The sequence below is a fragment of the Capricornis sumatraensis genome, chromosome 3, assembly GCF_032405125.1.
Source record: "Capricornis sumatraensis isolate serow.1 chromosome 3, serow.2, whole genome shotgun sequence".
NCBI classification, from domain to species: Eukaryota; Metazoa; Chordata; class Mammalia; order Artiodactyla; family Bovidae; genus Capricornis; species Capricornis sumatraensis.
In genome coordinates, this window is record NC_091071.1 from 8402203 (window position 1) to 8415464 (window position 13262).

The 13262-nt window shown below is 46.9% G+C and overlaps 1 protein-coding gene across 3 annotated transcripts; it reads left to right on the forward strand.

Moving 5' to 3' along the window:
• The first annotated feature begins 210 nt into the window (after positions 1 to 210).
• FKBP6 (FKBP prolyl isomerase family member 6 (inactive)) lies at positions 211 to 11139 on the forward strand. Of its 3 annotated transcripts, XM_068969290.1 has the most exons (8): positions 211 to 243; positions 481 to 607; positions 913 to 1002; positions 2180 to 2382; positions 3860 to 3979; positions 9191 to 9385; positions 9511 to 9620; positions 11049 to 11139. In XM_068969290.1, the coding sequence occupies exons 1-8, from the start codon at positions 211 to 213 to the stop codon at positions 11137 to 11139; spliced, it is 969 nt and encodes a 322-aa protein (XP_068825391.1). The 3 variants fall into 3 exon arrangements, with proteins under 3 accessions (XP_068825391.1, XP_068825394.1, XP_068825393.1); XM_068969293.1 differs by lacking the exon at positions 3860 to 3979; XM_068969292.1 differs by lacking the exons at positions 211 to 243; positions 913 to 1002 and adding an exon at positions 335 to 391 and having other exon boundaries at positions 490 to 607.
• Positions 11140 to 13262: the final 2123 nt, after the last annotated feature.

The window sequence follows — 13262 nt, forward strand, 5'->3', positions numbered from 1 at the left end:
GCTGCGTCATGCTCCCCGTGCCCCTGCCACGTGTCCCGTGGTGCACCACGTGTCCCGTCATGCCCCACGCGGCTTTAAGTAGCTCGGGATCCCGCTCTGTGCGTGCCCCACCCACTCCCACCACGTGCCCGGTCACGTGACCTTCCAGGTGCCCGCGCACGTGGTCTGGCGCACTCCCCACTGGCGGTTGGCGGCGGTTGGAGCCGAGCCATGAGCGTCTCCTCGAGGCCCTTGAACGGATTGTCACGGTTGGACGCGGAAGACCGGGTATAAAAGGGCGATCGCGTCGCTGTGGGGCATAGGGCGGCGGGGCCTAGGGGCAGGCGGCGCGGAAATGGGGGGCAGCGCCCGGAACCCGGGAGTCCTGCAAAGAGACGACTCCCCCAGACAGGTGAGGGCCCGGGCGCTGGGGAGTAGGGGTTGTTTGGAGCCGGCAGAGTCAGGGTGTCCATCCAGGGCTCTGAGGTGGTGTGTTTCATCCCCCATAAGTCTCCATACCAGCGCTTAAGTCAAAGGATGCTGGACATTTCGGGGGACCGAGGCGTGCTGAAGGATGTCATTCGAGAGGGAGCTGGAGAGCTGGTGACACCGGACGCCTCCGTGCTCGGTATGTATGGCGGCCGGGCCCAGGTGCCGTCTGCCCTGGGAGGCTGGCGGTGCCCAAGGGCTGGGTTTCAAGGGGTAAGTGAGGAAACCCATTACCCTTTGTGTGAGACAGCTGTGAACAGGGGCTCTGGGAGGCCATCAGCCCAGCTCTTGAGCCACACCGCCAAAGGGTAGACATCTAAACGTTGAGCAAAACTTTTTCCAATCATGGGGTGGGGGGTAGGGGTCAAGTTCAAGGTATTTAACATTGTTTCTGGGTGACAAAGAGATTTGATATGGAGGCATGAGTGTCTTTTCTTTTCCTAGTGAAATATTCTGGATATCTGGAGCACATGGACAAGCCTTTTGATTCTAATTGCTTTAGGAAAACTCCTCGGCTCATGAAACTTGGAGAGGGTAAGTTCAGATGAAAGTAAAAGTGTTGGGGACTCAGTCCTGTCAGACTCTGTGACTTCTTGGACCGCCAGGTTCCTCTGTCCTTGGAATTCTCCAGGCAAGAGTACTGGAGTGGGTTGCCATTTCCTTCTCCAGGGGATCTTTCCCACCCAGGGATTGAACCCAAGTCTCCTTCATTGCAGGCAGATTTTTTGCCATCTGAGCCACCAGGTAGTCCAAGTTCAGATAAAGTGAAAGTGAAGTCGCTCAGTCGTGTCCGACTCTTTGCGACCCGTGGACTGTAGCCCACCAAGCTCCTCCATCCATGGGATTCTCCAGGCAAGAATACTGGAGTGGGTTGCCATTTCCTTCTCCAGGGGATCTTCCCGACCCAGGGATCGAACCCAGGTCTCCCACATTGCAGGCAGACGCTTTAACCTCTGCACCACTAGGGAAGCCCTGATAAGGAAGTTCAGATAAGGAGCTGGAAAAAAGAAGTTGCTTGAGGGAACTGACACAGGGTAGTGCCTGAGGACCGGAAAACTATCCAGGGCACTTGAGTCCGTTTTTCTGAGGCTGGGTTTTGCTAAACCAGCTGTGTTGTCTTCCACATTCTCCTCTGAGACCTAGATACTTGGGAGATGGCTTCCCTGGCAGGGTTATCTTTGCATTTGTGGCGTAACCAGGTGTGCTACATATTTCTTTGTTTATTATGAAGACATTTGTTGAATGACTGTTCCATAAGGCAGAATGAAAAAAAAGGATGTACTCATATGGTTAGAAAGGCTGTGACCGATGTTGTAGAGATTGACACACTCCAGACAACTAAGCTGGTGAAATCTGGGGGGTGGTAAAATGTATAAGCAGTGTTTGGCGGGAATGCTTAATGAAGGCACAGTTCATTCCAGCTGGGAATAGTTCACCTCAGATGGGGTATTCAAATGAGCCCTAAAGTTTGAATAAGAGCTCGCTCAGAGTAGAAGTCGGGCGTGAGGGGGTAGGAGAACACATTGCGGGAAGATGAACAAAGATGTCAAGGCCAGGACACTGCAGCAGCTGGAGGAGTCTGGGGGCGGGGTGAATTGGGACGACAACGCAGAAGGCTTGGGGATGCCTTTCGGAGAGATGTGGATGTGAAAGGGGAGGCAGTGAGGAGCAATGGGCCAGCTTCCACCGTGTTTTTTGTCACTTCTTCCAGATATCACACTGTGGGGCATGGAGCTGGGCCTTCTGAGCATGCGGAGAGGGGAGCTGGCCAGGTTCCTGTTCAAACCCACCTATGCCTACGGAACACTGGGCTGCCCTCCGCTGATCCCCCCAAACACCACCGTCTTGTTTGAGATCGAGTTGCTCGACTTCCTGGACTCTGCTGAGTCGGACAAGTTTTGTGCTCTCTCAGCCGTAAGTTCTGGAGCACAGATGTTAGCTCTCTGGTAGAGGGATGGGTTTGTGTTTCAGGTAATTATCCTACCCAACTGGTGATCGTCAGCCCCAGGGTCTGACCAAGGCCCCGGTGTGGAGAGATGGAGGGGAGGAGTATCTTACCACTCGCTAGTGTGTGTCTGCCTGAGTGCTGCTGGCCCTGATGTGTGGGAACCTGTGCTCGGCCAGGGTTATGGACCAGCAGGTTGAGCTGCCCTTTGTCACCATTTGCCTAGGTCTGCCTGAAAGACAGTATTCGCTTCTCAGTGCTGTTTGGTTTTCAGCAAGTCAAGCACTGGTAGCTCATAACTAGGTTGACTATGTAATTTGTTGTCCAACCCAGGACCCTTGAGAGGGAAAGGGACTGCTAACTGATGGGATACGAGGACGCTGGGTGTAAACTGGGATGGATGGCCTCTGTCTTAACATAACTTTAAAACTGCCTTTCCTCTGTAGCCTCACACATAACTTACCCTGTACAGACGAGGCTTCTAATCGTCAGCAGTGATGGGTGCTCCTTGTCCTGCTGTCTCACCCTGGCTGTACCCGTGGCCTTAGATGTCCACCCCAGGTTCACATGATGTCTCCCCGGATAAACCATCACCACCGCAAGGGAGAGACTACCTTTTTCTCATATTTTCACAAAACAGAGGTTCTTGCAGAAAACCTGAGTCCCACCTCTTGTGTGCTGATTTAGAATGTTTAGGTGTGGGGTCGGAGAAGGCGATGGCACCCCACTCTAGTACTCTTGTCTGGAAAATCCCATGGACAGAGGAGCCTGGTGGGCTGCAGTCCATGGGGTCGCTAAGAGTTGGATATGACTGAGTGACTTCACTTTCACTTTTCACTTTCATGCATTGGAGAAGGAAATGGCAACCCACTCCAGTGTTCTTGCCTGGAGAATCCCAGGCACAGCGGAGCCTGATGGGCTGCCGTCTATGGGTTCGCACAGAGTTGGACACGACTGAAGTGACTTAGCAGCAGCAGGGGTGGGGCCAGGATGTCTGTTTAAAAAGAGGCTCCACTGGTAATTCTGATGTGCACCCAGGGTAGAGCATCATGGTCGGAAAGACGAGCAGAGCTCTGGGCAGACCAGGACTGTCAAACACTCGCTGGATGAGTGGTTGTCATGAGACCTGCACTGTGTGCTTGGCAGGTTCCATCAGCTTCTAATTCTGTGCGAAACTGTTTCTTTAGGGAGCATCTCTGGGTAGGTCTAAACTAGTGGACTTCCGTTTGGCCCTCATCCGTAAAACAGCAGTAATGACATCTACCTGCTGTGGCTTCTGTTGGGGTTCAGAGATGACTCCTCCGCAGGCCCCTCGCCCATGCTCGGCACAGCTGCGGCGGCAGAGGTCGTGGTCTAAAGGAACAGACCTAACAGCTGTAGTGACACTGGCGCTGTGGCGGTGGGGCTTTCAGTTTCCTTGCTGACGTCCTTGTCTTTGATCCTTAGGAGCAACAGAGTCAGTTTCCACTTCAGAAGGTCCTAAAGGTGGCAGCTACTGAACGAGAGTTTGGCAACTACCTTTTCCGCCAAAATCGTTTCTATGATGCCAAAGTGAGATATAAACGGGTAAGACTGCTTCAGAGTGTAAGTTTAGACCCTGGAAACTTCTTCTTTAAGAGAGAGAGACTTTATCTCTCTCCCTTCTTCTCACCTACAACTGTTAAGAAAAATCTTAACCTAAAAATCCTCATGCCAGAGGGCTAAAAACTGGGAGAGGGGATGCAGGGTTTAGGGGAACCTGGTAATGTTTTAATATGGATGTGGTTTACATGAGTGTGTTCAGGTTGTGATCGTTCATCGAGCTCGATGCTTGCTTTTGGACTTGACTGTGTATTTCAATAAAATTTTTTTAAATTCTCTTTCTAGTTTTGGGTCGTCTACCAACTGACTTCTCTACCCCATTTGCCATGTTTATTTCCTGTCTCTTCGACAGTGGACATTCATCTCAATCTAATGCCATTCTTGCCAAGCTTCTGATTGTGATTTGGCTTCCTGTGGAGGTTCTGCTGACAGGAATCCGCTGTTTGCTTTGTAACGCGTTCACAAATATTATGAGTACTTTCTGTGTGCCCAACTTTGCCCCCTAGGCTATAGAGGCAAACAGGATAAAGTTTAGGGGCATTCTGATTTTTGTCTCATTTGCATAGTGAGCCTAAACATTCAGGATTTGCATTCAGCTGTAAACCACAAAATCCTGAAAATTTTTTTCAAAAACTAGTGATGTAATTTTTCTCACATAAGAAGGGAGGCACTTCAAGGCCAGCATAAACAGCTGTTCCACAAAGCCATCAGGGAACGTTCCAGAGGTCTCTCTGATCAGCTGCCCTTAAGCGTGTCTTTATTGTCTTTTTCCTTCTCAAGATGGTAGTTCAACCTGCAGCATCATGTGGTCATCTGGGCAGGAAGAAGGGAAGGAAGAAGAGTCTGGTGTGTGTATTCATAGTACAAGCTTTCCAGAATTCTCCTACCCTGACTTCTCATGATATCCTATGGTGAATGTCCATTTGCCCTTAGCTGTATGCAGATAGGAAGCTGGAAAGTATGGTTTAATTACTACGTTGCTGCTTTGAATGAAATGGAGGCTCTGTTGGAAGAGGAGGGAAATATTTCTTCTCTTTCTCTCTCTTAGCATAATAGCCTCTAGGTCCATTTGTTCGTCACAGATGGTGAGGTTTTGTTCCATCTTATATGGGCTAAATAATATTCCATTATGTATATATACCACATCTTTAAATATTCATCTGTTGCTGGGCGCCTGGGTGGTGGTGGTCAGTCACTAAGTGGTTTCTGACTGTTAGCGACCCCATGGACTGCAGCACGCCAGGCCTCGCTGTCCATCATCAACTCCCAGAATTTGCTCAAACTCATGTCCATTGAGTTGATGATGCCGTCCAACCATCTCATCCTCTGTCATCTCCTTCTCTTCCCTGCACTCAATCTTTCCCGGCATCACGATCTTTTCCAGTGAGTCGCCTCTGGCTACTGTAAATAATGCTTCAGTCAACATAGGGTGTATATATCTCTTCAAATTAGTGTTTTTGTTTCCTTTGGATAAATACCCAGGAGTGGAATGCTGGATCATATAGTAATTGTGTGTTTAACTTTTTGAGTAACCATACTGTTTTCCATAGTGGCTGCATCAATTTATATTCTTGCCAACAGTGCCCAAGTTTTTCTTTTCTCCACGTTCGTGCCAGCTCCTGGCTATTTGCTGTCTTTTTGATGATAGCCATTCTGGCAGGTGTGAGGTGATACCTTATTGTGGTTTGATTTGCATTTCCCTGATGACTGGTGGTGTTGAGCATCTTTTCATGTGCTTCCTGGCTGTATACATATCTTCTTTGGAAAAATGTCTATTTGGGTCCTCTGCTTATCTTTCAGTCAGTTGTTTATTAATGTTAAGTTGTGTGAGTTCTTTGTATATTTTGGATAATAACGTCTTATTGGATATATTGTTTTGCAGATAACTTCTCCCATTCATTGGTGGCTTTTTCTTCTTGTTGATAGTTTCCTCTGCTATGCTTTTTAATTTGATGTAGTTCAATTTGTTTATTTTTGCTTTTGTTTCCTCAGCCTGAAGAGACATACCCAAAAAAGTATTCCAAACGTGGGTGTCAGAGAGCATACTGTCTGTGTTTTCTTCTAAAAGTTTCTTGGTTTCAGGCCTTACATTTTAAGGGCTTCCCTGGTGGCTCAGATGGAAAAGAATCTGCCTGCAGTGGGGAGAGACCTGGGTTTGACTCCTGGGTTAGGAAGATCCCCTGGTGGAGGAGGGCATGGCAACCCACTCCAGTATTCTTGCCTGGAGAATCCCCATGGACAGAGGAGCCTGGTGGGCTATAGTTCATGAGGTTGCAAAGAGTTAGACACGATTGAGCATAGCACACAGCCTGCGTTTTAAATCTTGAAATTGTGTGTGGTCTGAGTAAGTAGTCCAGTTTGGTTCTTTTGCCTGTAGCTGTCCAGTTTTCCCAGAGCCATTTATTGCTTACTATTGTTGAGATATAATTCACGTAGCATAAAATTCACACTTTTAAGTGTACAGTTCAGTAATTCTTAGTTTATTCACAAGGTTGTGCAGCCATTACCACTACTGAATTCCAGGACACTCCATCACCCCAAAAAGAAACCTGTTAGCAGTTACCATTCCCTCCTGCTAAGTAGCTTCAGTCGTGTCCGACTCTGTGCAACCCTAGAGACAGCAGCCCACCAGGCTGCCCCGTCCCTAGGATTCTCCAGGCAAGAACACTGGAGTGGGTTGCCATTTCCTTCTCCAACCATTCCCTCCTACACCCCCGATAATCCCTGTTTTACTCTTTCTATGGATTTGCTTATCTGGGATATTATGTGTAAATGGAATTATGAAGCATGTGATCCTTTGTGTTTGGCTTCTTTCAGGAAGCAAAATGCTTTCAGAGTTTATCTAGGTTGTAGTATGTATTAGCAGTTTATTCCTTTAAAAAATTTTATTTTTTAAATTGTAAAATTTGCCAAACATAAGTTTTACCATTTTAAGCACTTTTAGGTATATAACCCAGTGGCATTAAGTACGTTCAGAATGTTGTGCAACCATTGCCACTGCCTGTTCCAGAACTTTTTCATCATCTCAAACAGAAGTTCTTTATCCAGTAAACAGTAACTCCCACTTCTCCTGCCCCCAGCTTCTGGTAACGTCTATTCTATTTTCTGTCTCTATGAATTTATCTATTATGGGTACTCATGTAAGTGGAATGATAACGATATTTATCCTTTTCTGACTCCTTTCACTTAGCATAATGTTTCCAGTGTCATCCATGCTGCAGCATATATTAGTACTTCATTCCTTTTTATAGATGAATAACATACTCTGTCGTGTGGATCTTACTGGGGCTTCCCTGATGGCTCAGACAGTAAAGAATCTGCCTGCAATGGGGGAGACCCAGGTTTGATCTCTGGGTCAGAAATTGCTGTTCCTTGGAGAAAGGAATGGCTTCCCACTCCGGTATTCTTGCCTGGAGAATTCCGTGGCCAGAGGGGCCTGGCAGCCTGAGCCTGTCGGCTGTAGCCACGGGGATCTTGCTGCCTCCTGTTTATGTTCATCAGTTGGTGGGCATTTGGGTTGTTTCCACTTTATGGCTATGGTGAATAATGTTTCTAAGAACATTTGTTCACCAGTTTTTGTGTATAGACTGATGTTTTCAGTTTTTTGGGGTACATAGCTAGGAGTGCAATTGCTGGGTCACATGGTGAAGCTGTTTAACTTTTTGAAGTACTGCCAAATTGTTTTCCATGGTGGCTACTACTTTTCACATTCCCACCAACAATACAAGGCTCCCAGTTACTCCACATGCTCACCAACACTTACCTTCCATTTTTTAAAATTACAGACATCCCAGTGGGTGTCAAGTAGTATGTCATTGTGATTTTGCATTTCCCTGATAACTAATGATGTTGGGTGTCTTTTCATATACTTATTAGCTATTTGTGTGTCTTCCTAGGAGAAATGTTTATTCAAATCCTTTGCCCATTTTAAATTTGATTGTCTTTATTGTTGAGTTGTAAAAGTTCTTTATTCTGGATACTAAACCCTTATCAAATGTGATTTGGAAATATTTTCTCCTATTCTGTGGTTTTTATTTTACTTTTGTACATTCCTGAAAAGGAAAAGATGTCTTTTTATTTCAAAAGTCAAAATAAATTATTTGAAGGCATGGACAATGACAGCAGTAAACCATTCTATGTTGTCGCCCGAAACCGGTGACTGCCTATTATAATGATCTTCCTTAAACATCAGTCAGCCTTCAGTCATTTTGTTCTTTCACTTTTTTGATAGTGTCCTTTGAAGCACAAAAGCTTTTAATTTTGATAAAGTCCCGGTAATTTATTTTTTAGGTGTTTGTGCTTTCAGTGTCAGAATTCATCTAAGACTACAAAGGTTTACCCTCATGTTTTCCTCTAAGAGTCTTTCTTACAGTTAAGCTCTTAGGTTTAGGTCTGTGGTCCATTTTGATTAATTAATTGTATGTTGTCTGAGGTAGGAGACAACTTCATCCTCTTGCTTGCTGACATCCACTTATCACAGCACCATCTGCTGAAAGGCTACTCTTTCTCCGTTGGGTGGTGTTGGCACCTTGTTAATAATCAGTTGATTCTAGATGTACATAGGTTTGTTCCTGGATTCTCCATCTCCCTTGTTGGTTCTGTTCCATTGATCTATGTGTCTGTCTGTATGGGGACCACACTGGCTTGGTAGTAAGCTCTGAAATTAGAGTGTGAGTCTTTCAACTTTGTTCTCTCTCTGACCACCCTGCCTTCACCCTGCCTTTTTTAAGTGTTAGGATCCCATGAATTTCCATATGAATTTTCAGATCAGCTTGACCATTTTTGCAAAAAAGGCAGTTGAAATTTTGGCAGTGGTTGAATTGAAAATGTAGAATAATTTGGGCACTATTGCCATCTTAACAGAATTAGGTGTTTTAATCTGTGAACATGAACTGTCTTTCCCTTTACTGAGATCTTCTTGAATTTCAACAACGTTTTATAGTTTTCAGTCTATAAGTGTTGCACTTTAAATTTATTGCCACTTATTTTATTCTTTTTGGTACTATTATAAATGGAGTTGTTTTCTTAATTTCCTGTTTGAATTGTTGTTAAAGAAATACAGCTAACACATATATTGATTTTGTGTCTTGCAACTTTGTGAACTCATTTTTTAGCTCTGATTGTGTGTGTGTATTCTTAGGGTTTGCTGTACATAAGACCACCTTCTCTCGACCACCTGTCTCTTCCTTTCCGCAGGCCTTGTTGCTCCTCCACCGGCGAACAGCGGCCCCTGAAGAGCAGCACTTGGTGGAGACCGCTAAGCTGCTTGTTTTCCTCAACCTGTCCTTTACTTACCTGAAGTTGGAGCGCCCTACCATGGCCCTGCGCTATGGAGAGCAGGCTCTGATCATTGACCAAAAGAATGCCAAGGCCCTCTTCCGCTGTGGACAGGTGAGCGGGCGGGCAGGGACCTGGGATGGAATGCTCGAGGAACGGCCGCAGGGCGGCGGTCAACTGTGTTACTGCCGCAGGGCTCTTTCCTAAAGTGTGCTTGTAACATGTTGTCCTTTGAGCAGGCTTGTCTCCTTATGACTGAGTACCAGAAGGCCCGGGATTTTCTAGTCCGAGCCCAGAGGGAGCAGCCCTTCAATCACGACATCAATAACGAGCTGAAGAAACTGGCCAGGTGAGACCACTGTTTGCAGGAGTACAATCAGAGAAAGAAATGTGTGGTGTATCTGCCGCTCTGGCCTGTTCACTTCAGTAAAGAACTGTTTGATGTTGCCAAGCCCATGTTAGGAGGCAGCGCCCCCTAGAGCTGGCTTTAGGAAGTGCTCAGCTCTCTAAACCCGCAGCTCTGGAGAGGGGGTGGAGGCGTAAGACAGATCTCCAAACCACACACGTCTGGACCATTGCCCACCTCCGTGTCGTCCTCACCAGGCAACACCCTAAAGGGGTGGCCAGTGTGATTTTTAGAAAGGGCAGCATTCTTCAGATATTCTTCCCTGCCAGCTGAGAACCTCTGTTCTCAACTGACTGCAGGAAGATGTCTTAAAGATGCTGATTTGATCTGAAATGGCTCTTTCAGGTCTGAGGCATTCCCTAGGATGACTCGCTTGTTACCCAGGTGTTACCGATACCACTATCTCAGTAATGTAACGTTTTCTGATTGTGGAAGCCACATATTCATTGTAGAAAACTTTGAAAATTTCAACATAATTCCATCGCCTCATAACCACTGTTATTTTTTTTAAGGTGTTCTTTTGTTTCTCTTTATCGGTGAGGTTTCTCTACTTATATTAACATTTTTAAACGTTTAATCCAGATTGCTGGTTAAAGCTTTCTTTTTTAAAAACTATGTGTTTATTTCTGGTTGTGCTGGGCCTTTGTTGCTGCAAGCAGGCTTGCTCTGGTCGCAGCGAGTGGGGACTGCTCGCTAGTTGCAGTCTGGGGTCGTCTTTGCAGTGGCTTCTCTTGTTGAAGAGCACAGGCTGCAGGTGTGCAGGCTTCAGCAGTTGTGGCCCACAGGTGTAGCTGCCCTGAGGCGTGAAGGGATTGAATCGTGTCCCCTGCACTGCAAGGCAGATTCTTAAGCACTGGACTGTCAAGGAAGCCCTAAAGCTTTTTTGACATTAAAAAAAAAAGCACAAGGTGTGTGTACCTCCTGCCTGGGTCCAACTATTTGCATTTCAGGCCTTGAAGACTTACAAAAATTTCCTTTCTAGTATTTATAAATATCCTGTTAAGAAAGGTGTAAAAATTTTGGAATCTGACCATTTTTTAGCAGGAAAACCCCAAGATAAATGAGAGATCTCTGAGTATGAGGTGTTGCTCAGCTGGACGCAGCTGACAGCCTCTCTGACAGTGGCTCCCAGCCTTCGAGGCTACTGTCTTTGCAGATGGTGGGCTTTTTGTCCAAGGGTTTCCTGAACAGCCCTCTGGGGAGCCCCGCCATTTCCCCCCTCCTCCAGCATTGTTTGCACCACCTCCTGATTGGGTTTGAGGCCTGCTGAAGTTGCGGTGTTTCTGGCCCTGAGTGGAGAATTCTAGCCGCCAGGTGTCACTTGCCATAGCTACTGCGCATCTCTTAACTACTGGGTATTTCTCCCTGCAGCTATTACAGGGTCTACATGGACAAAGAGAGAGAAATGTGTCACCGGATGTTTGCTCCTGGTGACAATGGCTCTACAGTAGGAGAAAACTAAAGGTAAGCTGACACACAAAAAGCTTCAGGATGAACCCATCATCAGGTGAAAATACCGTTAACTCAAAAATGCATTTACTACGTCCTCCCGGAACATTGTGGTTTAGCCTCACCAGTCTTAAATGAGTTCCTTTTTAAAAATAATTTCACGTGTGTATTTCTAGCTGTCCTGGGTCCTTGTTGCCGCGTGGACTCTCCTTTAGCTTTGGGAGCGGGGGCCACCCTATAGTTGTGGTATGTGGTCTCAGTGCGGAGCACGGCTTCTAGGGAGCATGTCTTTGGCAGCTACAGCCTGTGGGCTCAGTAGCTGTGGCCCCTGGGCTCCAGAGCACTGGCTCAACAGTCGTGGCACACATGCTCGTCTGCCCCACGGCATGTGGGATCTTTCTGGACCAGGGATCGAACTGGTGTCTCCTGCATTGGCAGGCAGATTCTTTACCCCTGGACCATCAGGGAAGCAAGCTCCAGCCTCGCCAGTCTTAATCTCTCTCAGAAACACTGACGTTAGGCTACAATTGGGCCAAATCAATCCACAGAAAACCTGTTTTATAAGTGTTGACTGGTAATTTATTGAACACTGTACTGACAGCAAGCCAGAATGGTTGTCTGGGTTCAGAATGCTGTCAGGCTATCGGTTGTTTACCCTCATGATCACTGGACTGATGGAAGCTCTAGCTCACTGCCCTGCATCGTGAGAGCCCATGGGGCTGCGTGCTGCCAAGCCGGGAAAAGATCTGAATTCAGAATTTCATGTATAAACATGCTGAATGAGTATTGAATTTGCACCATCATATGGTAGAGAAGTTGTGAATCAGATTGTCGTAAGCCAGGGGCCATCTGCTGTCTGGGTGAGAAGGTGGGCTGTTCTCCTTGGTCCCCAAGTGACAAATGCTGCCCACTGGGAAGAGAGGAGCCCTCCCTCCTGGAGCCGTGGGCCGCTGTGGTGCAGAGGCAGGCCCGTGCTGTGGGCCTTCTTGAAGGGTCACGGAAGACTTGGAAGGTCCATCCAGGGCTCGGGCTAGATTCATAGGTCTGAGAAGGGTCTGTCTAGTCAAGGCTATGGTTTTTCCAGTGGTCATGTATGCATGTGAGAGTTGGACCGTGAAGAAGGCTGAGCACTGAAGAATTGATGCTTTTGAACTGTGGTGTTGGATAAGACTCTTGAGAGTCCCTTGGACTGCAAGGAGATCCAACCGGTCCATTCTGAAGGAGATCAGCCCTGGGATTTCTTTGGAAGGAATGATGCTAAAGCTGAAACTCCAGTACTTTGGACACCTCATGCGAAGAGTTGATTCACTGGAAAAGACTCTGATGCTGGGAGGGATTGGGGGCAGGAGGAGAAGGGGACGACAGAGGATGAGATGGCTGGATGGCATCACTGACTCGATGGACGTGAGTCTGAGTGAACTCCAGGAGTTGGTGATGGGCAGGGAGGCCTGGCGTGTTGCGATTCATGTTGTTGCAAAGAGTCGGACAAGACTGAGTGACTGAACTGAAGCCTAAACGTGAAAGCAGAAATGTTTCATGGCTTTTATTCATCTCCTTCACAGTAGTGAGGCTGTCCTTATGGTTATTAATGTGATGGTTTATCTGGGCAATGAAGATGATGCTTTATCTGGTTTTTCCCCCAAACCTGAAAGCCTCCAACCTTACCTTCCATTGAACACATTGTTAATGATGATTGATCCAGATGTCGAGGGTGGGGATGGTTGGTGACTGCTAAGGTTCCACTTACTCCAAGAACTAGAGACGGAAGGTGCTGGGGCAGCAGGGGGCGGACCCCCGGTCCTTCAGCAAACACACCCCACCGGGGGTTACACACCGGGTTCTGGTTTCTCCAGGACTGCATGATGTAACTCTATTGTCTGGTTTACTGTTATTTCAGAAAATTAATGGAAACAAAATCACCTGCCTTAAACACCTGCTTGGCTTGAGTAGATAGCTCTGCTCTCTTGAGAGAAGTCAAACGAGAGACAACAAGAAAACAGCTGCCAAATGGGCTCATGGTGATAAATCTCTTCTTTGTTTCCTGCTCTGTCTCTCTACAAAAGAGGCCTGAGAGAAGGAGGCAGTGAAAAGGCCCATTCAGTCCAGAGTTTTCTCACGAGTGATCCGTACGCTCTT